Source organism: Rana temporaria, chromosome 8 (assembly GCF_905171775.1).
Source record: "Rana temporaria chromosome 8, aRanTem1.1, whole genome shotgun sequence".
NCBI lineage: Eukaryota > Metazoa > Chordata > Amphibia > Anura > Ranidae > Rana > Rana temporaria.
In genome coordinates this window covers 69307287-69332145 of record NC_053496.1, presented here as the reverse complement: position 1 = coordinate 69332145, position 24859 = coordinate 69307287, and the positions used below count along the sequence as shown (strand labels likewise).

The window sequence follows — 24859 nt, the reverse complement described above, 5'->3', positions numbered from 1 at the left end:
CCGGTTCACACTGCTTTGATGCCAAACATTGCATGTGATTCGCACCGTTGTCTGTGCGATGCAAATTCAGCCATACAGATTGTATGGCTGAATTTGCATCGCGGGTGGCATGCAATGCGGGAACCCATACTGGGTTCCCGCATACCGGAACCGGCCCTAAAAGAGAGTAAGGACACCATCCAGATAACATTCCTGTTGGATAATAAACTAAGAACCTTACTGCTGCAAGGCAAGCCTAAAGAAGGTAATGTTTTATTATTATTATTATTATTATTATTATTATAATACAGGATTTATAAAGTGCTGACAATTTACGCAGCGCTTTACAACAGAAAATTTAGGGAGTCCTGCTCGTTAAAGCTTACAATCTAAGAGGTAGGTTTATGGGCCGATGGAGAATGTACAGTTGTCAGGTGGGGGCCAGATAGGCTTCTCTAAAGATATGTGTTTTCAGGGATCGTCTGAAAGTGGAAAAAGTAGGAGACAGTCGAACAGATTGGGGAGGAGCATTCCAGAGGATGGGAGAGGCTCTGGAGAAGTCCCAGAGGCGAGTGTGGAATAAGGTGACAAAGGAGGTAGAGGGCAGGAGGTCTTGGGGGGAACTAAGAGAACAATTTGGTTGGTACTTTGAGATTGGTTAGTAATGTAGATGGTGGCCAAGTTGTGGATGGCTTTGTAAGTTATTGTTAGTATCTTGAATTTAATTTGTTGGGTGAGTGGTAGCCAATGGAGGGATTGGCAAAGAGGGGTAGCAGATGCAGAGCGGTTCGTAAGGTGGATGAGCCTGGCAGCAGCATTCCTGATGGACTGAAGGGGGGATAACCTATTTAAAGGTAAGCCAATGAGGTGGGAGTTGCAGTAGCTGAATTGAGAGATGACCAGGTAGTGGATTAGAAGCTTTGTGGTGACATTAGTTAGGAAGGGGCTTATCTTGGAGTTGTTGCAGAGGTTGAGGTGGCAAGCTTTCTTTTTTTTTTTTGAGTTTCTTGAGTGAGTCAGATTGAATGGCTATGTTATGTTCATACTCCTTAATCATGTTGAGATATGCTTTTTAAGTTTATTATTATTTTATTTGTTTTCAAAAAGATAGGCAGATACACGTTAAGGGCATTCACAGTAAACACATCTTGTTGTACCATCAACCAATACTACAGCCACTTAAATTAACAGCAAGTGAGAAAAAAAAGAAAAAAGGAAAAACCGAGTGGGGACCCCCCGATATAGGCTCTATTTGGCCTACCCCTCTCGGGGGTCTCCACCCTTCTGATTGTCCTCCAGGTTTCCTGACTTGACTACCCCTCACTCTGCATCGGCTACCGACTATCTAAACCCTCATAATTCCCCCTGCTTCTCCTTACCCCCCCAAAAGAGAGAATAAAAAAAAAAAGAGAGAAGAGGTGGCAAGCTTTCTACAGTGGTTGGATGTGGGAATGAAAGGATAGTTCAGAGTCCAGGATTACACCTAGGACCTTGGCATGGGGGGACAGTCTGATAGTTGAGCTGTTGATTTTGACAGAAAAATCAGGGGAAGAGGCACGTGGGGAAGGAAATGTTATGAGCTTGGTTTTGAATTGGTTGAGTTTGCTGAAGTGATGTTACATCCAGGCTGATATATCTGTTAGTAAGTTGGTGATGTGTGAGGAGACTGATGGAGTGAGCTAGGGGGTAGAGAGATAGATTTGGGTGTCATCTACATAGAAATGGTATTGAAAGTCATGGGAGGCACTCAACTGACCCAAGGAGGAGGTGTACAATAGATTGAACAATTTTATTCCTATTTTCTTTCTTTTTTATGGTCAGGACTAAAAAACGTTTTTCCCCCAAAAAGTAAAATATTAAATGTAGCTTATAAATGTTATAAGTTCTGTTCAGTCAGTAGATGAAGCTCTAGTCACCTTTTATATTATCTGCTGTGTATGGTTTCAGCTATGCTAAAAAAAGACAATTGTTTACACAATAAAACAAGTAATCTCAACTGTGATTCATCCTTCCTTTATCAGTAGTTCTTACTTAAAGCGGGGGTTCACCCTTAGAGGGCACTTTTCCCCCTTAGATTCCTGCTCGTTTTTACTAGGGGAATCGGCTATTTATTTTAAAATATGTGCAGTACTTACCCGTTTACGAGATGCATCCTCTCCGTCGCTTCCGGGTATGGGCTTCGGGAATGGGCGTTGCTTCTTGATTGACAGTCTTCCGAGAGGCTTCCGACGGTCGCATCCATCGCGTCACGATTTTCCGAAAGAAGCCGAACGTCGGTGCGCAGGCGCAGTATAGAGCCGCACAGACGTTCGGCTTCTTTCGGCTACGAGTGACTCGATGGATGCGACCCTCGGAAGCCTCTCGGAAGGTTGTCAATCAAGAAGGAACGCCCGCTCCCGAAGACCCATACCCGGAAGCGACGGAAGAAGATGCAGCTCGAAAACGGGTAAGTACTGCTCATATTTTAAAATAAATAGCCGATTCCCCTAGTAAAAACGAGCAGGAAGCTAAGGGGAGAATTTTTTTTTTTTTACAAATGGGTGAACTCCCGCTTTAAGGGTAAGCAATGCCGGCACTCCAGCTGTGATGAAACTACAAATTCCACATGCCACTGGGTGTCATGCATGTGGCTGTCAAGGTCTTGCAGTGTCTCTGTCAGGGCTGGGCTCAGCCCTTCCTTCTCTGTGCTGGCAGCTCAGAGGAAACGTTAGTCAAGCAGGTCTTCAACAGGAACACAGGAGAAAGTCTCTTGTGATATTAACACAGGTGAAGGCAAAGAGTAAATGAACTGGAAGGCTTTGGCTGGGTTCAAACTACTACACTACTTTCATCCTACTTTGCTCTGCTACATTGGTCCTACATCCATCCTACTTTCATGAACAGGATACTACTTTGGTCCGACTTCAATGATATTCAATGGATTGAAGTAGGATCAATGTAGGACCAAAAGTAGTACAGGGAGCAATTTCAAAGTCGGACCGACTTGTGTAGGACCAGTTAAGACAGCTCTCATAGGGAAACATTGATTTTTACACGTCATGCTACATGAGCTCCCAATGTAGGACCGTTTGTCGGACAAGTGTGAACCCAGCCTTAAGTAGGCAGAGCTGACGAGCAGGATCATCAACAGGTGGATCACTGTGGAGAGATGGGAGCTGGCAGATAGCTGACGGCTGAGCTGCCAGCACAGAGAAGAAAGGGCTGAGCCCAGCCCTGACAGTCTCATGGGTTTTGAAGTGTCACAGCTGGAGTGTCGAGGTTGCCTACCCCTGTTGAACCTGACAAAAGACCTGCAAATGCTGTCTCTTTAGCAAACCTATAATGCTTTGGGAGTCCTTTGGCATGTATTTGTAAGATACAGGTACAGATTGGCAGGGTAACAGTATCTTCTTAAAAATCTAAGTTAAAACTAATTTAAATATTTCTAAAATCTACAAAATATGTAGCTAGGGAACATAAAAAGGAAACAGTATTGTTGGTAATACAGCATGCGGTTCCAGAACCACATTTGCTTGTTTAGGGGCCTTGTTCTGAAATGGTACATTTTCTAACACCAATAAGCCACGTTATATTGTTTTTGGCCATTCTGCAAAGATAGAAGAATATAAGGAAAGTACTACCAGTCTTCATCCTTGCTATTCATAATCTCACAGTATGGTTGCTGCTGAAAGACTAATGTAGTGTGGTTTTCAAATGAAGACAGATAAGGTGAAGAGTTTCCATGGCCAAGTGCCAGGAACGTTGGTTGCTTTTCTAGTAGGAAAAAAATGCTTTGTAGTATGAGTCCCAAGGCAAAAGAAAAAATTATCAGCATGCTTTTCTTATATAAGTATGGAAAGCCGGGGTATTGTGAGGCATATGTCAATGTGATAGTTTGTGTTTGTTCATGGTTGCTGTATGTTCTTGTGGCTATAGGCACGTGAGCTATTACACAACTGCAGTTTTTTTCAGGGGACATGCAGAAATCGGGTGCATTTTGCTAATCCATTTTGCTAATCCAGGCCGGAGATCGCGGGGGGACGACGACGACGATGATTTGAGATCACGAATAATCGTGCAGCTCTAATGGGTACCTGTCACAACTAGGTACCCACTGCCCCCAAAAAATTAGAAGGGGCGAAGGAGGAGGAACATAGGAGGGGGGGTGGAACAAAGGAGGAGGAACAGAGGATGGGGAGAAGGAGCAGAGGAGGGGGGAAGGAGGAACAGAGGAGGGGGAGGTGGAACAGAGGAGGGGGGAGGAGAAGGAACAGAGGAGGGGGGAGAAGGAGGAACAGAGGAGGGGGGAGGAGGAACAAAGGAGGGGGGAGAAGGAGGAACAGAGGAGGAGGGGAGGAGGCGGAACAGGGGAGGGGGAGCAACAGATGGGGGAGGAGCAACAGAGGGGGGGGAAACAGAGGGGAGGAGGAACAGAGGAGGGGGGAAGAGGGGGAACAGAGGAGGAGGGGAGGAGGAGGAACAGAGGAGGGGGAAACAGAGGGGAGGAGGAGGAACAGAGGAGGAGGGGAGGAGGAGGAACCGAGGAGGGGGGAGGAGGAGGAACAGAGGAGGGGGGGATAGAGGGGAGGAGGAACAGAGGAGGAGGAACAGAGAAGGGGGGGGAGACAGAGGGGAGGAGGAGGAACAGAGGAGGGGGGACAGAGGAGGAGGAACAATGGAACCTCCACTTTTGGGTGAAGTTTTGCTTTAAGAGTACATAGTTGAATACAATTCTATTATTTTTAAATCAGAATTTAGTGTCATAAATATATATACTGCTAATAAATGTACTGATCTGAATTATCAAATATGTTTAGTTGCTATGAACAACACGGATGGTTCTATTATTGGACACGGTCAGATGTGTAGACCATTGGAATGGTTAATGTTTATGACATCATAGTAACTAATAAAGAGCCTTTCTGTAGTCCCTTTCACTGTATGACAGCAGTCTAGTAATCGATACATTGCAGAACCAATGTTTACCCTCTCCTGCAGAAATGACGGGCTCTGGCATATTTGCTGGAAGCTGATGTTTCTGCTACAAGATGACTGTAATTTTGTCACGCCAGCTGTGCTGTTGCAATCTCTGGAGTCTTTTCATGTATCCATTATATGACCCGAGCTCTGAGTGCAGCTTTTATGTGCAGACAGGCTTTGGAATTGACCCTGTATTGTTTGCACTTGGATGTAAACACATGGATGTCCTACTTTCATCACAGTCATTTCATTACATGAAGAGCAAGAAATGAATTTTTCAAAGCTGCAGGGTTGTATATAAATAACACACTGATCTGCTGAAACGTGCAATAAATAAACATCCAGTGCCGGACCTCCATTCTATGAGCATTGCATCTGATTAAAGGTTGTGACTGTTAGGCCCCTTTCACAGTGCGACTTGTCCTGCTATTTGGGACTGCACAGTCGCAGGACAAGTCGTACGCCATGATTTCCAATGAGTACCATTCATATCTGTGCATCTTCAAGTCGTAGCGACATCAAAGCAGTCCCTGCACTATTTTTGGTCTGACTTTGATGCAACTTGAGGTCCATAGACCTCAAGATTACACAGGCATTGCTTCAAGTTGTGTCAAAGTCGCACAACTTTCAGGACGTACAAGTGTGAAAGGGGCCTTAACCACTTCCCATCTCACGTATTGTAATATGACGGCTGCAAGGTGGCTCTGCCTTCCCTGGCAGAGCCAGGGAATAATAATATATCCAATAATATAGTGGATTCTTTTGCCCTTCTATATAATGCTCTTTTCTTGTTAATATTATGTCCTGTATAATGTGCTGTTTATATGATCTTTTTTTGTAATGGGCTGTGCCCTTCTCTACAATGTGCTGTTATCCTCCTATATATAATTTGTAGTGCTGTCCATGGTATCATTTTCTGTAATATGATCTTGTTATCCTCTTCTGTACATTGTGCTGCTGATGTTATCCTCCTTCTGTATAATGTGCTGTGCTGTTCATGTTACCCTCTTGTAAATAATGCACTGCCCATGTTATCCTCTTCTGTGTAATGCACTGTTCTTGTTTTCCTCCTCTGTATAATGTGCTGTTCATGCTATCCTCCTCTATAAATTGTGCTGTTCATGTTATCCTCCTCTGTATAATGTGCTGTTCATGCTATCCTCCTCTATAAATTGTGCTGGTCATGTTTTCCTCCTCTGTATAATGTGCTGTTTATGTTATTCTCTTCTGTATAATGCCCTGTGCTGTTCATGTTATCCTCTTGTAAATAATGCGCTGTCCATGTTATGTTCTTCTGTGTAATACGCTGTTCTTGTTATCCTCTTCTGTACACTGGGCTGTTCATGTTTTCCTCTTTTATAAATTGTGCTGTTCATGTTATCCTCCTCTGTATATGTTATCCTCTACTACAGGGGTGTGAAACTCAATTTCATTGTTTGCCGCATCAGCATTATGATTGCCCTCAAAAGGGCCAGTTATATCTGTAAGTGCATCCCCTCCCCTTACATTAGATGTCAAGAGCCACCCCACCATCAGAAGTTGAGTCCCTCAATCTCCATTACATCACAGTGCACCCCCCTTACCTTATGCTGCTGCTGGGAAGAAGCTGGATGCATTTCTTAAAAGCAGAATGTAAGGGTCTGGAGGAGGACCAGAGGTTGGCTGGAGGTGCGAGGGCCACATGAAATGGCCTGGAGGGCTGGATTTTGCCCGCGGGCCTTGTGTTTGACACCTGTGCTCTACTACATAGCAAGAAGACAAATATGGGATTTTAAAGGTGCCAAAACACAACAGATAGATATAAAATATATCAAAATTTTTATTTAGAAACATCAACATATTGTCGTCATAGGTAACTATACAATACATGGAACAGATGCAGCTGATTTTAATCTCTACGTGTTTCGCCAAACGATGGCTTCTTTATCGAGCAAGGGATGTGGCGCTGATGACTCTTAAGCCTCGTACACACGACCGAGGAACTTGACGGGCGTAACACATTGTTTTCCTCGTTGAGTTCCTTGTTAGGCTGTCGAGGAACTCGACAAGGCAAGTTTCTCCATTCCCGTCGAGGAAAAAGACATGCTCTCTTTTTGGCACGACGGGATCCTCGACAGTTTCCTCGTCGAAAAATGTACACACGACCGGTTTCCTCGGCAAATAAAAAAAAACAGCAAGTTTCTTGCTGGTTTTTGCCGAGAAACTCGGTCGTGTGTACGAGGCCTCAGACATCCAGCAATTTTCTCTATCCTCTACTACAGTGGCTCTCAACCCTTTCCTCAAGTACCCCCAACAGGCCATGTTTGCAGGTTTTCTTTTATCTTGCACAGGTGCTTTAAATCTGAGTCAATGACATGGTATGTTAGACAGCTATTTTATCTAAAGCCGCGTACACACGACCGGTCCATCCGATGAGAATGGTCCGACCGACCGTTTTCATCGGTTCACCGCTGAAGCAGACTGATGGTCTGATGTGCGTACACACCATCAGTTCAAAAAACGATCGGGTCAGAACGCGGTGGCGTAAAACACACGACGTGCTGAAAAAGTTCAATGCTTCCAAGCATGCGTCGACTTGATTCTGAGCATGCGCGGGTTTTGAACCGATGCTTTTGTGTACTAACCATCGGTTTTGACCGATGGTCAGCCGCCCATCGGTTAGATTTTAAAGCAAGTTCTCTAATTTTTGTCCGAAGGACAACAGACCGATGGGCCGTACACACAGTCGGTTTGGACCGATGAAACTGAACTTCAGTCCGTTTTCATCGGTTTGGACCGGTCGTGTGTAGGCGGCCTAAGAGAAATTCCCAAAACATGTCCTGTTGGGGGTACTTGAGGACAGGATTGAGAACCCCTGCTCTACTATATAATGTGCTCTCCATGGTATTCTCTTCTGTATAATGTGCCGTTCTTGTTATTCTTTTCTAAATAATGTACTGTTCTTATTATCCTCTTATGTACATTGTGCTGTTCATGTTATCCTCTTCTATAAATTGTCCTGCTCATGTTATCCTCCTCTGTATATTGTGCTGTTCATGTTATCCTCTTCTATAAATTGTCCTGCTCATGTTATCCTCCTCTGTATATTGTGCTGTTTGTGTTATTTGCTACTATATAATGTGCTCTCCACGTTATTCTCTTCTGTATAATTTGCTGTTCTTGTTATCCGTCTTTGCATAATATGCTGTTCATGGTATCCGCTTCAGTACATAGGGCCAGATTCACAGAGGAGATACGACGGCGTATCTCCTGATACACCGTCGTATCTCCTGTCGTATCTATGCGGCTGATTCATAGAATATGTTCCGCATAGATAGCCCTAAGTTCCGACAGGTGTAATTGTCTTACACCCTCGGATCTTAGGATGCAATACTTCGGCCGCCGCTGGGTGGAGTTTGCGTCGTATTCCAGCGTCGGGTATGCAAATGAGGATTTACGGTGATCCACAAAGGTTTTTCCCGTCGTTACGTCGTCGCTAGTAATTTTTTCCCGTCGCAAATTTACATCTGCTTTAACATGGCTTAACTTTAGTCAAGCCATGTTAAAGTATGGGCGTCGTTCCCGGGTCGAATTTCAATTTGTTTTTGTTTTCGCGTAAGACGTCCGGGAATACGAATGGGAGCGCGCCTAATTTAAATGGTACCCGCCCCATTTGAATAGGGCGGGCTTGTGCCGGACGTGTTTACGATAAACCGCCGCAAGTTTACAGGTAAGTGCTTTGTGGATCGGGCACTTAGACTGAAAACTTGCGGCGGTGTAACGTAAACGGGTTACGTTACACGGCCGCAATTCTACGTGAATCTGGCCCATAGTTTGGTTCTTATATTTCATATAAGCTGTGGTACATTCCAGGGCATTGCTTTTGGTTATGAAAGTGGTGCCTATCGACGTGGGTCTCTACTGTACGACCCCACTCCCTTCTGACATTTTATACGTGACCCATTGGAAATCATTCTGGAGAGGTCTACAGCACAGCAGAAGGTTGGAGAGTGACTGCTTTAGTGAGAAACCCATGACATGAGTGGCAAGGCATTTAAATATAAATAGAATTCCTTAGCTCAAGGAAGCGTTATCGACCAACATGTCGTGCTTCTGTCTGAATTATTATGGCATTGAAATTGCCGGTTTTGTCACATCGTTGGGAAAGCCGTCTTTTCATCACCCTCATTGCAAGATGAACTCATATGTACTCCCAGTCCATTTACTTTCATTTTTCAATGACTGGCAAGATGGGTTCATTTTTAAACTTGGCATATGTGAAGATGTGTTGATTTGTGCTCTTTATCAGTTTAACTGTTATGTTTATGGGACAAAGGCTAGCAACATTTGCCCTATGTAGTATATCTGTCTGAGGTAGGATTCATTTATCAAAACCTTCTCATGTGCTCTTAGATCAGAGCCATATTGTAAGCAGTTTGTGGGCCTCTATCTTGGGTAGCAGGGTAAGAGGACGTGGCATTAAAACACATTGGGAGCAGTGGATGACATACGGTCAATGATACCAAATGTGAAAGTACTATCAGATGGAATCTTTAATCCACCTACAAAAGTAGAGTGAATAAAATCCATTCAAGTAAAAAAAAAAATCAAAAAAAATCCATTCAAGTGGTTGTAAACCAAAGAGAAAAAAACAACATATAATTTCCATAATAATGTTTATATACTTTCTGTGCTCTTTGTTTTTTTTTTTAATCTAAACTTTCCAGAAATGCCGTGTACACACGATCGGAAATTCCGACAAGATTTGTGTGTGATTTATGCAACACAAGTTCAAAGGGGTTGTAAAGGTACAATTTTTTTCCCCTAAATGTCTTCCTTTACCTTAGTGCAGTCCTCCTTCACTTACCTCATCCTTCCATTTTGCTTTTAAATGTCCTTATTTCTTCTGAGAAATCCTCACTTCCTGTTCTTCTGTCTGTAACTACACACAGTAATGTGAGGCTTTCTCCCTGGTGTGGAGTATCGTGCTTGCCCCCTCCCTTGGCCTACACGAGAGTCAGGACTCCCACTAACACACAGCTCCTTTCTCTATCTGCAACGTAGAGAGCGTCCTGACTCTCCTGTAGTCCAAGGGAGGTGGCGAGCACGACACTCCACACCAGGGAGAAAGCCTTGCATTACTGTGTGGAGTTACAGACAGAAGAACAGGAAGTGAATATTTCTCAGAAGCAGAGCTTTTTTTCTCAGAAAATAGGTGCAGGAACTCAACCACAACCCGTTCAGATTTCACAAACAGTAGAAGGGTCTTAAAGGGGCATTAAATACCAGGATTGTATTACATACAGAGTGCAGAGTTCAGGGGGGGGTTACGCACAGAGTGCAGAGCTGTCACTTGTAAACACAGAAATCAGACTGTATTTACAAGTGATTGTGGTGAGCGGGCACCAAAGGGTCTGAGCCAAAGGTGGTGGAACTGAGTTCCCCCAAGTTCCCCCTGAAAAAAAGCCCTGCTCAGAAGAAATAAAGACATTTAAAAGCAAAATGGAAGGATGAGGTAAGTGAAGGAGGACTGTACTAAGGTAAAGGAAGCTATTTAGGAAAAAAAAATTGTACCTTTACAACCCCTTTAAGCCAACATTCCGTCAGAAAAAATCCACGGTTTTCTTGTCGGATTTTCTGATCATGTGTACGCGGCATTATATTTCCCAGTATTTTAATCTGGTGTCTGTATTTTTTTTCTTAATTTCACCTAATAATCCTGTGATTAACACACTTCCTTTCTTTGGGTGACACAGCCTGGGCTAAAAATATGTTGGCCTTTGTTTATCTCCATCACAATGGAAAGGGGCTTTGAGATTAGTAGTTTACAGAAGTTAAATAACATTGTTTTTTCTTTCAGTTTAGCTCACAAGAAGGGACAAATATACTGCATTTTTGGCTAGATCAATAGGCGTTCTCTGTAATTGCTAAGAATGTTCTTAGTAGTTAAAAAAAAAAAAAAAAACAGCTCACCCTTCTAATCATCTTTCCCCAAATCATTCCAGGGTGCCAAATCCATTTGCTCCTCCATCTATTGAATACAAAGTCTGACATTAGATCAGCACCGACACGAAAGATACAATTAAATCATTTATCAATCCCATTAAAAGCATTGCAAAGCTGGTGTTCAGTTAAAGCGGAGTTCCACCCTAAAAATGACATTTCTATTAACAGCTTGCCTTTAATGTAAAAAAAAAAAAAAATGTTACTTGCGTCTATCTGGCTGTTACTGGGTAGATTTCGTAATCTGCCTATTTCCTGGTCCTAGGCGGTTCAACTTCCTGTCCTAAGACCCCATTGCCTCTCTGGGCATTACTGTGCCTAAAAATCGCCCAGCATGCACCTCTCCCTGAAAACGGAACGGAAAAAGGAACTGGGCCTCACATACCCACACATATGATGGATACGGCCACAACATGAGCTGGAGGATATAAGGCAAGTGTTTGCAATGATTTCTGGAACGATTGGGGAGCTATTAATATGTTTTAGGGACTATTTAACGTGATTAATTTTAGCTTGCAAAAAAAAAATATTATGCCCAGAACCCAGCTTTAACTCCTCAAAGTGAGCGTTTTTGTCCCGAAAAATGAAAACAAATGCAGCCAACACATCTCAGGACTGGTAAGCTGCAATATATTAGATTTTTGTCCTTGGACTTAGAGATCCTTGAAAATATGTGCTCAGTGAAAACGTGCCCTATTTTTCTTTTCTGGGTGAACATTCAGTATATGTAGCCTGTGATTGTACTGCCACCCATGTCACATTACCAGGAAAGGAACAGAGCTGAAATTGTTTTGGTCATCTTGTCCTTGTTTGACTTTCCCGGAGGACAGTTTCCTACTTAATGGAACTCAGTTTGTATTGTACATCTAGATAGTTTTAGGTATTTAACTTCCTAGCTGATACAAGACAGGGCAGATGTGTCATTTCAAAAGAACACACATTAGTTATATATGGGACCTTTCAGGTGCCAGATATACATAATACTTTTGGATAGGGTTGTCCCGATACCACTTTTTTGAGACTGAGTACAAGTACCGATACTTTTTTTCAAGTACTCGCCGATACCGAATACCGATACTTTTTTTTTAATGTCATGTGACAGTGGCGGTTCCCCCCCCCCCCCACAATTTTTATTTTACAGTGATTTTTTTTTTTAGGGAAGGGGGGGGGGTAGTGTCAGTGTGTTTTTTTTTAATTATTATTATTTACATTTACATTTTTTAATTATTTATTGCAAATTTTTTTTTTTTCATTCAGCCCTGTTGGGGGGGGGCTTTGGTGAGATATCAGGGGTCTTAACAGACCTCTGATATCTCCCCTTTGAGACAGAGAAAGGGACTAAGGACAGTCCCTTTCTCAGCTGCACTGAAAATGAATGGAGAGAAGACAGAGGCTCCTATCCATTCATAAACTGAAACATTGTAAACACAGGTTACGATGTTTCAGTTATATGAATGAACAGAGTTCTCCATCCTGACAGAGGGGGTGGAGGACATGGAGAGTGACACCATGGAGGGGGGACACAGAGCATGGAGGGGGAGAGCGGAGCATGAAGGAGGACAGCTGCGGCACGGAGGGTGACAGCAGCGGCACGGAGGGTGACAGCAGCAGCACGGAGGGTGACAGCAGCGGCACGGAGGGTGACAACAGCGGGACAGTGGGGGACAACAGCGGCACAAGATGGGACAGCAGAGGCACGGAGGGGGAGAGGAGTGGCACAGAGGGTGACAGCAGCGGGACAGTGGGGGACAACAGCGGCACGGAATGGGACAGCAGAGGCACGGAGGGGGAGAGCAGCGGCACGGAGGGGGGACATGGAGCATGGAGGGGGAGCGCAGAGCCAAGGAGGAAAGCAGCGCTACAGAAGGGGGGACACAAGCATGGTGGGGGAGAGCAGAACCCAGGAGGAAAGCAGTGGCATGGAGGGGGGACACGGAGCGTGGAGGGGGAGAGCAGAACGGATGGGGGGAACTGGAGGAGAATACAGGGAAAGTCAGGTATCGGGTGAAGTATCGGAGCATTTTCCCCGAGTACAAGTACTCGGGGAAATGTTTAGTATCGGTCCCGATACCGATACTAGTATCGGTATCGGGACAACCCTACTTTTGGATTTTCATAAAAAATGTTAAAATTTGATTACTTCCATTAAATCCATTTATATAAAAAAAAAAAACTGAGGACAATTGCTAAATCCAAAAATATATATTATGCTTTATAGCTTATCTTCTGGTAAAACTTGATTGACTACTTCAATTCATTGTAATAATAGGAAGAAAAATCCCTTAAGCCGGCCATACATGGATCAAAATTTGGCCGGTTCAGCTGAAATTAGATCCATGTATGGGTGGCGTGATTGTACAGAAGACGATCTACTGATTGACTTCTGTACAGCCACCCTGATGGCACATTTTTGGTCGATTAGTGGCCAAAGCCAGAAACGCTGATCAGTAGATTCTTTTGTTAGGAAAGTCTTCCCCTTCCCACTGTCAGAATAAAAAAACACAGTGAGAGGATTGCCCCATCTACCTTGATAGTGTGGACGGGGGAGGACGGGGGAATCGAATAATATTTTTTTGTTCAACCTTCTGGTTGAACAAAAAAAAAAATGAATTATCTGTCGGCTGCCTTAGAAGATAAACATATCTTTACATAATTTCAATACATTGATTACATTGTAGCGATATACAGCTGTATTTTGACACATTTCATGGTTAGCTTCTTCAGAAAACAGGGAACATGAAAAAATAAAGTTTGATAACAACAACATATGTATTGTCGATCAGAGAGGAGACTGAGAAACTCCACACACTTCCTGTTTCTAACAAATCTATTACTTGTTTTTTTAAATAAAGTTTCTACCACCCACTTATACTAGTATTCATCCTAAAGTGTTACTAAACACACAACAGTAAAATCAGTCTGTATATGCAGTAAAGCATGCTTGTTATACTCACTGTTGAACCTAAGGGGTTAATCTTGGCCATTGTGTAATAAGGCTGTTTGATCCTGTCTTCTATGATCCTCCCTTTTTTTCCACTGTCCCCAATCTATCTCCTGATAGAACAGAGCCCTAGGAGGCACTCTGCAAATGCTCAGTTTGGTGTGTATTGCTAGAGAGTGCATGTGATCAGCACTGTCAAGTGTCAGGGGTCCTGCTGCCTCATAGGACAACCAGAAGAGAACAAAAACTCTTCCTACAAGCTTTAAAAGGGTTGTAAGGTTTGTTTTTTATTTTCTAAATAGGTTCCTTTAAGCTAGTGCCTTGTTGGTTCACTTACCTTTTCCTTCGATTTCCCTTCTAAATGTTTTTTTTCTTTGTCTGAATTTCTCACTTCCTGTTTGTCCTGCCCCTACATCATAACAGTTCTTCCTTCCAGTATGTAAAGATGTGTCTATAGGCGAAAGAGAAAAGACAATGGGGCAGATCCACATACAACTAGATGGGCGCAGCGTATGTGAGATACGCTACGCCGCTGTAACTTACTTTTGGCAGCTTTGAATCCACAAAGAATTTGCGCCTTAAGTTACGGCGGTGTAGTGTATCTCTCGCGGCTTAACGGCGCCTAATTCAAATCGGCGAGTAGGGGGGCGTTTTTCATTTAAATGAATCTCGTCCCCGCGCAGAACGAACTGCGCATGCGCCGTCCCTAAATTTCCCGCCGTGCATTGCGCTAAATGACGTCGCAAGGACGTCGTTTTTTGTGACGTGGACGTAAATTACGTCCAGCCCGATTCACGGACGACTTACGCAAATTAAATTTTTTTTTTTAATTATACGCGGGAACGACGGCCATACTTAACATTGAGTACGCCGCGAAATAGCAGCTTTAACTATACGCCGAAAAAAGCCGACTAGAGACGACGTAAAAGAATGTGACGGCCGCTCGTACGTTCGTGGATCGTCGGAAATAGCTCATTTGCATACTCGACGCGGAAAACGACAGGAACGCCACCTAGCGGCCGCCAGGAAAATTGCATCTTAGATCCGAAGGCGTACAAAGACGTACGCCTGTCGGATCTAACCCAGATGCCGTCGTATCTTGTTTTGAGGATTCAAAACAACGATACGACGCGGGAAATTTGAAAGTACGCCGGCGTATCAGTAGATACGCCGGCGTACTCTCTCTGTGGATCTGCCCCAATGTCTTGCGAAAGCAACTTATTGCGGATACAGACAGTTTTCGCTATGTAACAATTTAATCTTTTACCACTTCCATCAGCTCATTCCCCACAGTTACAACCTTTTGTACCACCGGCCCCAACCTATTAGATTGTAAGCTCTTCTGAGCAGGGCCCTCTTAATCCTCTTGTATTTTATTGTATTATAACTGTATTGTCTCCTTTTTATATTGTTAAGCGCTGCGTAAACTGTTGGCGTTATATAAATCCTGTATAATAATAATAATAATAATAATAATGCTTTATTCTGGTACTTATTCCACACCTAGTCACTGCCCATAGACACCTCTCCCAAAACATGACATGTACACCGAGAATGCCGAGACATTTCGTATACAAATGGGTGCCATTGCCAAGCTCCATTTCCATCTGTCTGTGCCCCAGGCACTTTGGAAAGATTTTTAAAGCACATGACATTTTGAAAAGTATTACTTGAGAAAAGAAAGTGGGCGGGTGGGGGAAGATGGGGGGATACGTTTTGCTTGGAGACCATAGGGACACCAGATACATTTACGCAACATTAGTGTTTTATTAGCTGCATGGAGTTCTGCTTTAAATCTGCTACCACGGTGAATAATAAAAATAAACTGCTATTAATGGCATTGGTGTTTATTCAGGTATTATATTATGCATACATTTGAGTTTATAAATACGTTTTGGGATATTTGGCAGCATTATTCCGTATCTGTTTCCTATTCATTAAAGTCCGCGCACAAAGCTGATTTCAGGATGCGTATTGGTCCATGAATATTTTATCGCTCAGAGCAAACTCTGGGAAATTTATGCTTTTAAACAGTTCTAGTAATAGATTTCTGAATAATTGAGGAGGTAATCAAGTCTTCTGTCTAGAACTGTTTTCTGAAATGCTGGGCTTTCTTCAGCGTTGTGTCATTTTTTGGCTGGTAATTTATAACAGAACTGAATACTATTTGGATCTGAAATTGGCACCTGGCATAGCTTGTCACAGGAGCAGAAATTACTACAAACCTTTATATGCACAGTAATGTGTAAAGGTTGTAGGCATTTGTGAAAAAGTGTTGTAAAGTGAGGATGCTTTAAAAAATAATGAAATTAATAGTTTTTATATGCACATTTAACAACCTACCAGGTGCTTAAACCAAATCAAATCAAAATGTCATGTGTCCATTCAACATGCAGGTGTGCTTTTGGTCTTAAACCTTACGGGCCAGATTCACAGAGCGAGTACGCCGGCTTACTTTCAAATTTGCCGCGTCGTATCTTTAGTTTGAATCCTCAAACCAAGATACGACGGCTTCTGGCTTCGATCCGACAGATCGTAGGTGCAATACTTCGGCGCCCGCTGGGTAGAGTTTGCGTCGTTTTCCGCGTCGGGTATGCTAATTAGCCTTTTCCGGCGATCCACGAAGGTACGCGCGGCCGTCGCATTTTCTTACGTCGTCGCTAGTCGGCTTTTCCCGGCGTATAGTTAAAGCTGCTATTTTGTGGCGTATAGATAGACTTGCCATGTTAAAGTATGGCCGTCGTTCCCGCGTCGAATTTGGAATTTTTTTTTTTTTTTTGCGTAAGTCCTCCGTGAATAGGAAAGGACGTAACTCACGTCTACGTTCAAAAAACGACGTCATTTCACGCAAAGCACGGCGGAAAATTTCAAAACGGAGCATGCGCCAGTTCATTAGGTGCGGGGACGGGCTTCATTTAAATGAAGCACACCCCCAACCCGCCCAATTTCAAATACGCCGCCAGAAAAACACTACGCCGCCGTAACTTACGGCGCGATTTCGCTGTGGATTCGAAATTCCGCCAGGTAAGATACGGCGGCGTAGTGTATCAATGATACGCGGCGCAAGTGCAAATGTATCTGAATCTGGCCCTACCTGTTTTGTTCTTTTTCAGAACTTGAACAGCGCAACCAGAAACTATTCTTGGCATTATTTTTAAAAGCATCCTCACTTTACAGAATTTGTTAACAAGTGCCTAAAATGCCTGCGCAGTACTATATATGAACATAGGATTATGGTGTCCTCACACCCACAGCTGCTCTCTACACATACAGGGGTTCAAGTTTCTGGACCTTTGTGTGGCATCGGATAGCTGCTTTTACAATCCTATTAAGTAATATGGATAGAAAAATATATTTCTGATGCAAACGGATCATATACATTGTGACGGAGGTGTGGGCACACCAAAACACACATGGAGACCAAGAGTGGTTTTAGGGCCTTTGGCCAGTAAGTTCCTTATTCTAGGGGGAGTCAATAAGCATAGAATCAGATAAGGGAAAAGTTACATGTCCAATGATAAGCAAACACTGCTCAAGGTGTAAGTAACTTTTATTGGCAACTATAATCACAGGTAGAGTCACTCACTGTCTCTGACTTTGTGGGGTCTCATAGCAGTGACACCTATGCCGAAATCAGAAGATAGGGTCTCCTTCAGCCCCTCCCACTTCACATTCCTCAGTCAGCTAACCTCTAGTCTCTGCTCCCCAGTCATACCGTGAGCTGAATGGGCGGCTACAAAGAGGCTGAGTGGGCGGCCATGGGCTCCAGGAAGAGCCCTGCTGGGCGGCCACAAAAAGGCTGGGAGAGCAGTGCGGGGCTTTAGGAACAGCCCAGGCTTTGGTGACCCCTGGCAAATCATCATTTGACCCCCAGGTTGAGAACCATTGTTCTAGAGTATCCTATTCATTTTATTGGATGCAGGCACTGTTCAGCCAACAATCTTCCAACCCAGCCAGCACTTTTGTGAAGCAAAGTGGTGCCAACTACAGCTCAAATTTCAGCCAGTTCAGTAGGAATGGGGTCACCTTTAGTCTGCCTTGGAAATCCAGGTATTCCCCAGTTGAGTACTGCTATCCTACTTCTCCCTCGGCACAGAGAAGGTTAAAGTGGAGTTCCACCCAATAGTGGAACTTCCGCTTAATCCATTCCTCGCCCCCTTACTTGCCACATTTGGGGGCTTCAGTAGGAGTGGGACTTCCTGTCCCACTTCCTCCTTCCGCCCAGGGACCGCTAAGGCGATACGTCATATTGCCTTTTAGCGGCCCCTCCCTGTAGGCGATCACCTGGGACATGTGACAGGTCCCAGGCGATCACCTGTCCATTTAGGGAGCGATGCGCCGTTCACGCATGCGCAGTGAGTGCCCTGCCGTGAAGCCGAAAGCTGTCACGGCCAGGTGCCCACAGTTACAATGGAGGCACCGGAAGAGAAGGGGGGAGAGGAACGAAGCTCCGGGCGGCACGTCGCTGGACTGTGGAACAGGTAAGCGTATGTTTATTAAAAGCCAACAGCTACACTTTTTGTAGCTGCTGACTTTTAATAAACATAAAAAAAGACTGGAACTCCGCTTTAACCAGTTCCCGACCCCCGCATGTACATATACGTCCACAATATGGCACGTACAGGCACATGGGCGTACACGTACGTCCTCGCCTATTAGCGGGTGGGGGGTCCGATCGGGACCCCCCCCGCTACATGCGGAGGTCGGGTCCGCTCGGGGAGCGATCCGGGACCACGGCGCGGCTATTTGTTTATAGCCGCTCCGTCGCGATCGCTCCCCGGAGCTGAAGAACGGGGAGAGCCGTGTGTAAACACGGCTTCCCCGCGCTTCACTGTGTCGGCGCATCGATCGCGTCATTCCCTTTATAGGGAAGACACGATCGATGACGTCATTCCTACAGCCACACCCCCCTACAGTTGTAAACACATACTAGGTGCACCCTAACTCCTACAGCGCCACCTGTGGTTAACTCCCAAACTGCAACTGTCATTTTCACAATAAAGAATGCAATTTAAATGCATTTTTTGCTGTGAAAATGACAATGGTCCCAAAAATGTGTCAAAATTGTCCGAAGTGTCCGCCATAATGTCGCAGTCACGGAAAAAATTGCTGATCGCCGCCATTAGTAGTAAAAAAAAAAAAATTTATAAAAATGCAATAAAACTATCCCCTATTTTGTAAACGCTATAAATTTTGCGCAAACCAATCGATAAACGCTTATTGCGATTTTTTTTACTAAAAATAGGTAGAAAAATACGTATCGGCCTAAACTGAGGAAAAAAAATGTTTTTATATATGTTTTTGGGGGATATTTATTACAGCAAAAAGTAAAAAATATTGCATTTTTTTCAAAATTGTCGCTCTATTTTTGTTTATAGCGCAAAAACTAAAAACCGCAGATGTGATCAAATACCACCAAAAGAAAGCTCTATTTGTGGGGGGAAAAAGGACGCCAATTTTGTTTGGGAGCCACGTCGCACGACCGCGCAATTGTCTGTTAAAGCGACGCAGTCCCGAACTGTAAAAACACCTTGGGTCTTTAGGCTGCATATTGGTCCGGGGCTTAACTGGTTAAGAAGAGTTAGGCAATCAATTGCAGTCTAGGCATCAGACACCTCTACCCTTCCTATGACAGTCATAGGTCACTGAATTCGACATGGCTATAAGAATAAATCACCTGCCAGGGGAGTGGTTAAAGATAGACAAAAAGGTTTAGCTACGGACTTAACAAAAGGCAAAAATTGCATTTCAGTACTAGTTTAATATGCCTAGGCTGCACATTTTGTTGATAAGAGCAGGTTTGATAAATCAAGTTATAAAGTTACCACTAACCACTAAGTTACCATTCTTGGGAAATAGAAGGGAATTCTTAAAAGGCTCATCCAGTGTTTTTTTTTTTTTTAAATAACTGTTCTGGGTTATTCAAACATACAGTATGTTTGTTTCAGTTGTATTTTTTCCAAAGACAGAAAATATGTGACCTTAATCTTTGGTACCTTTGTTTCCTAGGTACGGTGGATGATGTATTGGATTGTATTTGCCCTTTACACTGTAACAGAAACATTAGCTGACTTAACAATCTCATGGTAAGTTTAAGAATATTATCTCTTTTTTTTTTTTGCAATGTCGGTTTTATATTTTTATTGTCAATGTCTTATTGGATTTACAAGGTTACTTTGTTTTAATACCCAGAGCTAAGGGTGCTGGTTCTTTAGTGCATTACCCCAGCAACCAATCTGAATCTACTCCACCTAGGAGGAATCACATTCTCATTGTTTGCTCTCGGCAACTGAACTTGAACATTCTTTATTGAAAAAGCCACTGATGTCTTATGTGTGGGCTTGCTTTCTTCATACTTCACAACATTTAACTTCGCAAGTAATTTATTAAAAAGCAAGTCTTTGAACTTCAGGCCAATGACCTGGCCTTGTCTAAGGTTATACCATCAGTCATCTGCAGCCAGGAGGAAGCATGCCCTCAGTCTCCTCTCCTGATCAGGTAGAAACCTAATCTTAGGGGCATAGCCATAAAACATTCAACAACATTCCCAGAGGAGTATTTTATAGCACATAGAAGAAATGGACAGCATTTCAAGCACGTGATCCAAGAGGAAATCCCCACAAACAGTACCATGGATTCAGTGACTGAGTAACATGCAAGCCACATTATTAATGTTACACCAGCCTTTTCACATAGCAAACCTTAAAGGGGTTGTAAAGATTTGTTTTTTTATTTTCTAAATAGGTTCCTTTAAGCTAGTGCATTGTTGGTTCACTAACCTTTTCCGTAGATTTCCCTTCTAATTTTTTTTTTCTTTGTCTGAATTTCTCACTTCCTGTTCCTCCTCAGTTAGCTGTTCTGGCTGACTAACCACCATGGATGGGGGCAAGCTTACTAAGGAGAAACAGGAAGTGAGGAATTCAGACAAAGAAAAAAAAAACATTTAGTAAAATCAAAGGAAAAGGTAAGTGAACCAACAATGCACTAGCTTAAAGCTCAGCTCTGGAAATTATCATTTTTTTACACTTACATTGATCTGGCTCTGTTTCATCTAACTATTTATAGCTCACATTCAGAGGGTTGGTGGGGATGCAGAAATTCACTATGGTAGCATTTTACATACAGTCAGTGCTAGGCGGTGCTTGAGTGACTTGCATTCTGTATACTAAATACAGGTATACAGGGGGGTGCTCTCTTGGCACCTCCATCTTTCAGAGAATTATTTTATTATTTCAGTGAATATTAGGCATTTTCTGATTGTTTGAGGTGGAGATTGGGACATCATTGGTCACTCCCCTACACCTCTTCCAATCAGAGAATGCTTTGTATTTATGAATGGTGTCTGTGTTGCAGTTTTGTCTATATAGAAAACAAGACAGGTGTCCTAAATCCTCACAACTCTATCCAAATCTAAAAGAAATGTTTTGTCTTTTGATGCACTTTAAAAAAACTCAGGGACACGATTAGAAATACAAAAATATGACTTAATTAATAGTTAACTTAAGATTCCAGTGGTATATAAAAAGCAGGATCCCAAAAGAGGCACCATCTACTCTTCATTATGCGTAGGTGTGCTATAGCAGTCTACCGCTTGACTGTAGGGGGCAGAGGGTGACAGATTTTTTTCAATAAAACGGTGTTTAGACAATACGTCTTTGTCAGATAATCACTAATGGACCTCAAAGGGCTAATGACAACCATTAACAAGCAGTTTTTGTCACTGATCAGCAGATTTTATACTTTGTAAGTCAGTCACAGAGGTAGGCACCAGGTAAAGTCAGTACAAGAATCCTTGCTTACTCTATGATTCCATGAAAGCCATCCTTCACTCTCCACCCTGCTGGAATTTGGGTGGGCAAGTCCCATTCTGATAATGCAGTTGCTGGTCTTGCCATCATTACACTACAGGTGTGATGATGTTGATGAGAAGGAAGGCAAAAGGACCGGTTGGTGATTGACATGAAGAGTGGCCTTGGCACACTGGTCATCACAACTGGAACCAAGCAGGATCCCAGTACTGTGGTGTAAGGTGAGAATTACTGTGTGCTGGTTCAGCCCTTGGAATAAGCTTAGGCTGAAACGCGTCAGCTTTTTGGATGATGTTACTGCTGTAATGCTACAATTACATTTTCTATGAAGAAGCTGTCGAGTTGCCGGTTTGTATTTGTTATGGATTCTCTGTGAACTCAATTAGCCAGAGCGCCAACCACTCTGCACACTAAGTACATTATACAGCGGTAGTGCTTGGGTGAGTTTTCTTTTGCAGTGATTTAATAGTTTCCTAAAACAATTAAGATCAAGGCATGCCGGGAATGTAACTGTCAGGCCTCGTACACACGACCGGACATGTCTGCTGAAACTGGTCCGCGGACCAGTTTCAGAGGACAGATCCGATCGTGTGTACAGGCTAGCGGACAGATTTCCAGCGGACTAAAGTTTCTTAGCATGCTAAGAAACTTGTCCGCTGGAGAGGTGTCCGTCGGACATGTCCGCTGGTTAGTACGTCTAACCAGCGGACCGAAATCCTGCGCATGCGTCGAATTGATTCGACGCATGCGTGGAAGCATTGAACTTGCGCGATAGAGAACGTCGGTGTTGTCTACGTCACCGCGTTCTCTGTCCGCGGAGATTTTGGTTTAATGGTGTGTACAGCCATCAGACCGAAATCTCCAAGCGGACATGTCCGATGAAAACGGTCCGCGGACCGTTTTCATCGGACATGTTTCCTCGTCTGTACGAGGCCTCACATTTGCTTGTGCTCTTAACCAAACTGTCAAAGCATCAAATGGCCGGTGTCATAATTGATCACATGTGCAGCACCATGACAATTGCAGATAAAAAAAAAAGCTAAGATGGCAGCTTCCTTGTCTGTAAAGAAGAGGAGGGTTTAGTTCTGCTTTGAGTTATCTGGTTTAGTAGATCAGCTTGCAGTCCTTTCAGCTTTGATGACAGACTTGCCAGTAGGTTAGTTTTAAGGTTTTGACAGCCATTAGAGAATGTTCAGTTGACCTGGCTGTTTATGGTCCAATCTGGAAATGTGCGCTCCTCTTTTTTAGGTAACAAACGTGTTCATCCAATGAGAACACAAATGTTCGTAAACGCACACCAAAAAATAAATAAAAAAATCAACAACTGACTCGATGAGCGATTTGGTGGCAAGATCAGTAATGGCTGTAGGCAACTCTAAACAGAATTGGTAATGGACATTTGAAAGTACAGGAAGTTTTTTTTAAGGCATCTAGCAGTTGTGTGCAAATGCTAGCATCTTAAAAATATTGCATGCATCTAAAGATGTTCAGGAGATCAGAGCCACTATTTTCAGAAATACAGAAACTTTGAAAATAAACTCTTGCCGTCTGTGTAACTTGCCTGCCTTTTATAAATCAAGTAGCCCCTGGGAGCCCCGGGTTAGAGTAGAAACTGTATAATTATGCAATGCAGACAGCAGCTCTGCTTTCTCTGTGGAATTTTAGAACAGCATCTGCAACCTGACTAACCCCCTGCCCCCTCCTCTTTTTTTATGCTCTCGTTTCTCAGCTCTTTTTACAATCATCTGTAGCTTGAGACTCTAGTTTAATCAACACCTCATACCTCACACCTCTTTTCCTGTTGAGTTAGCTATAAGTTACAGTAACCGAACACACATCTGACCTCTTATACCTCGTATACAAGTGTTTCCTCTACGGAAGAACTGGCTTCAACATTAATCTAAACTAGACCGAGTACCAGCCTTGTCACAGATAATTGCAGTTGGGGGGTAGTAAAAACACATGCTTTAGGTACATTTTTACTGACCCCAACAGCAGTAAACAGGAGTATATACATGGTGCAGCAAAAATGATCCCCCCCCCCCATGGCGTTTGGTGGGCACTACCCATTCAATTGAATGGTTCTATTAGTGATGTGATCAATATAAGTGCTCTAACTGTATAATGCAGCAACACCACTATGTAGATCACAGCTGCTATCATTTGCTGAAAAGCACAGTGTCTTAATGGTTGGCACTCCTGCCTTGTGGCACTTGGGCCTTTGGTTAAAGTTCCAACGAGGACACTACTTGCATGGAATTTCCATGTTCTTCCTGTGCTTGTGTGGGTTTTCCCTGGGTACTATGGTTTCTTTCCACATTCCAAGACATACTCTTAGGCCTCGTACACACGACCAGACATGTCCGATGAAAACGGTCCGCGGACCGTTTTGATCGGACATGTCTGCTGGGTGATTTTGGTCTGATGTGTGTACACACCATCAGACCAAATTACCCGCAGACAGAATACACGGTGACGTGGCGGCGACGATGATGCGGCGACGTGCGCTAACCCGGAAGTTCAATGCTTCCACGCATGCACGGGATTTCGGGCCAGCGGACATGTCCGATGAGTCGTACTGACCATCGGACACGTCCGACGGACAGGCTTCCAGCGGACAAGTTTCTTAGCATGCTAAGAAACTTTTGTCCGCTGGAAACCTGTCCGCTAGGCCGGAAAACTGTCCGGTAGGCCCTACACACGGTCGGACATGTCCGCGGAAACTGGTCCGACGGACCAGTTTCAGCGGACATGTTCGGTCGTGTGTACAAGGCCTTAGGCCTCGTACACACGACCGAACATGTCTGCTGAAACTGGTCTGTGGACCAGTTTCCGTGGACATGTCCGACCGTGTGTAGGGCCTACCGGACCGGATTTCTGGGCTAGCGGACAGGTTTCCAGCGGACAAAAGTTTCTTAGCATGCTAAGAAACTTGTCCGCTGGAACCATGTCCGTCGGACATGTCCGATGGTCAGTATGACTCATCGGACATGTACGCTGGTTATGACGTATAACCAGCGGCCCGAAATCCCGCACATGCGTCGAATTGATTCGACGCATGCGTGGAGGCATTGAACTTCCGCGTCAGAGAACGTCAGTGTCGTATACGTCACCGCGTTCTCTGTCTGCGGGGATTTTGGTCTGATGGTGTGTACACACATCAGACCAAAACATCCCAGCAGACATGTCC

The 24859-nt window shown here is 43.8% G+C and overlaps 1 protein-coding gene and 1 long non-coding RNA gene across 3 annotated transcripts in view; both read left to right on the top strand.

Annotated features, from left to right (window-relative positions):
• REEP3 (receptor accessory protein 3) overlaps positions 1–24859 on the top strand; it is a 173451-nt gene that overhangs the window by 103201 nt on the left and 45391 nt on the right. For both annotated transcript variants that reach the window (XM_040361983.1, XM_040361982.1), the window contains exon 3: positions 19871–19947. In XM_040361983.1, coding sequence (XP_040217917.1) covers positions 19871–19947 — 77 coding nt within the window. The remainder of the gene's footprint in view (positions 1–19870; positions 19948–24859) is intronic.
• LOC120947046 lies at positions 143–1641 on the top strand. Its single transcript, XR_005750807.1, has 2 exons — positions 143–954; positions 1398–1641. It is a non-coding gene; the product is annotated as an uncharacterized LOC120947046 (long non-coding RNA).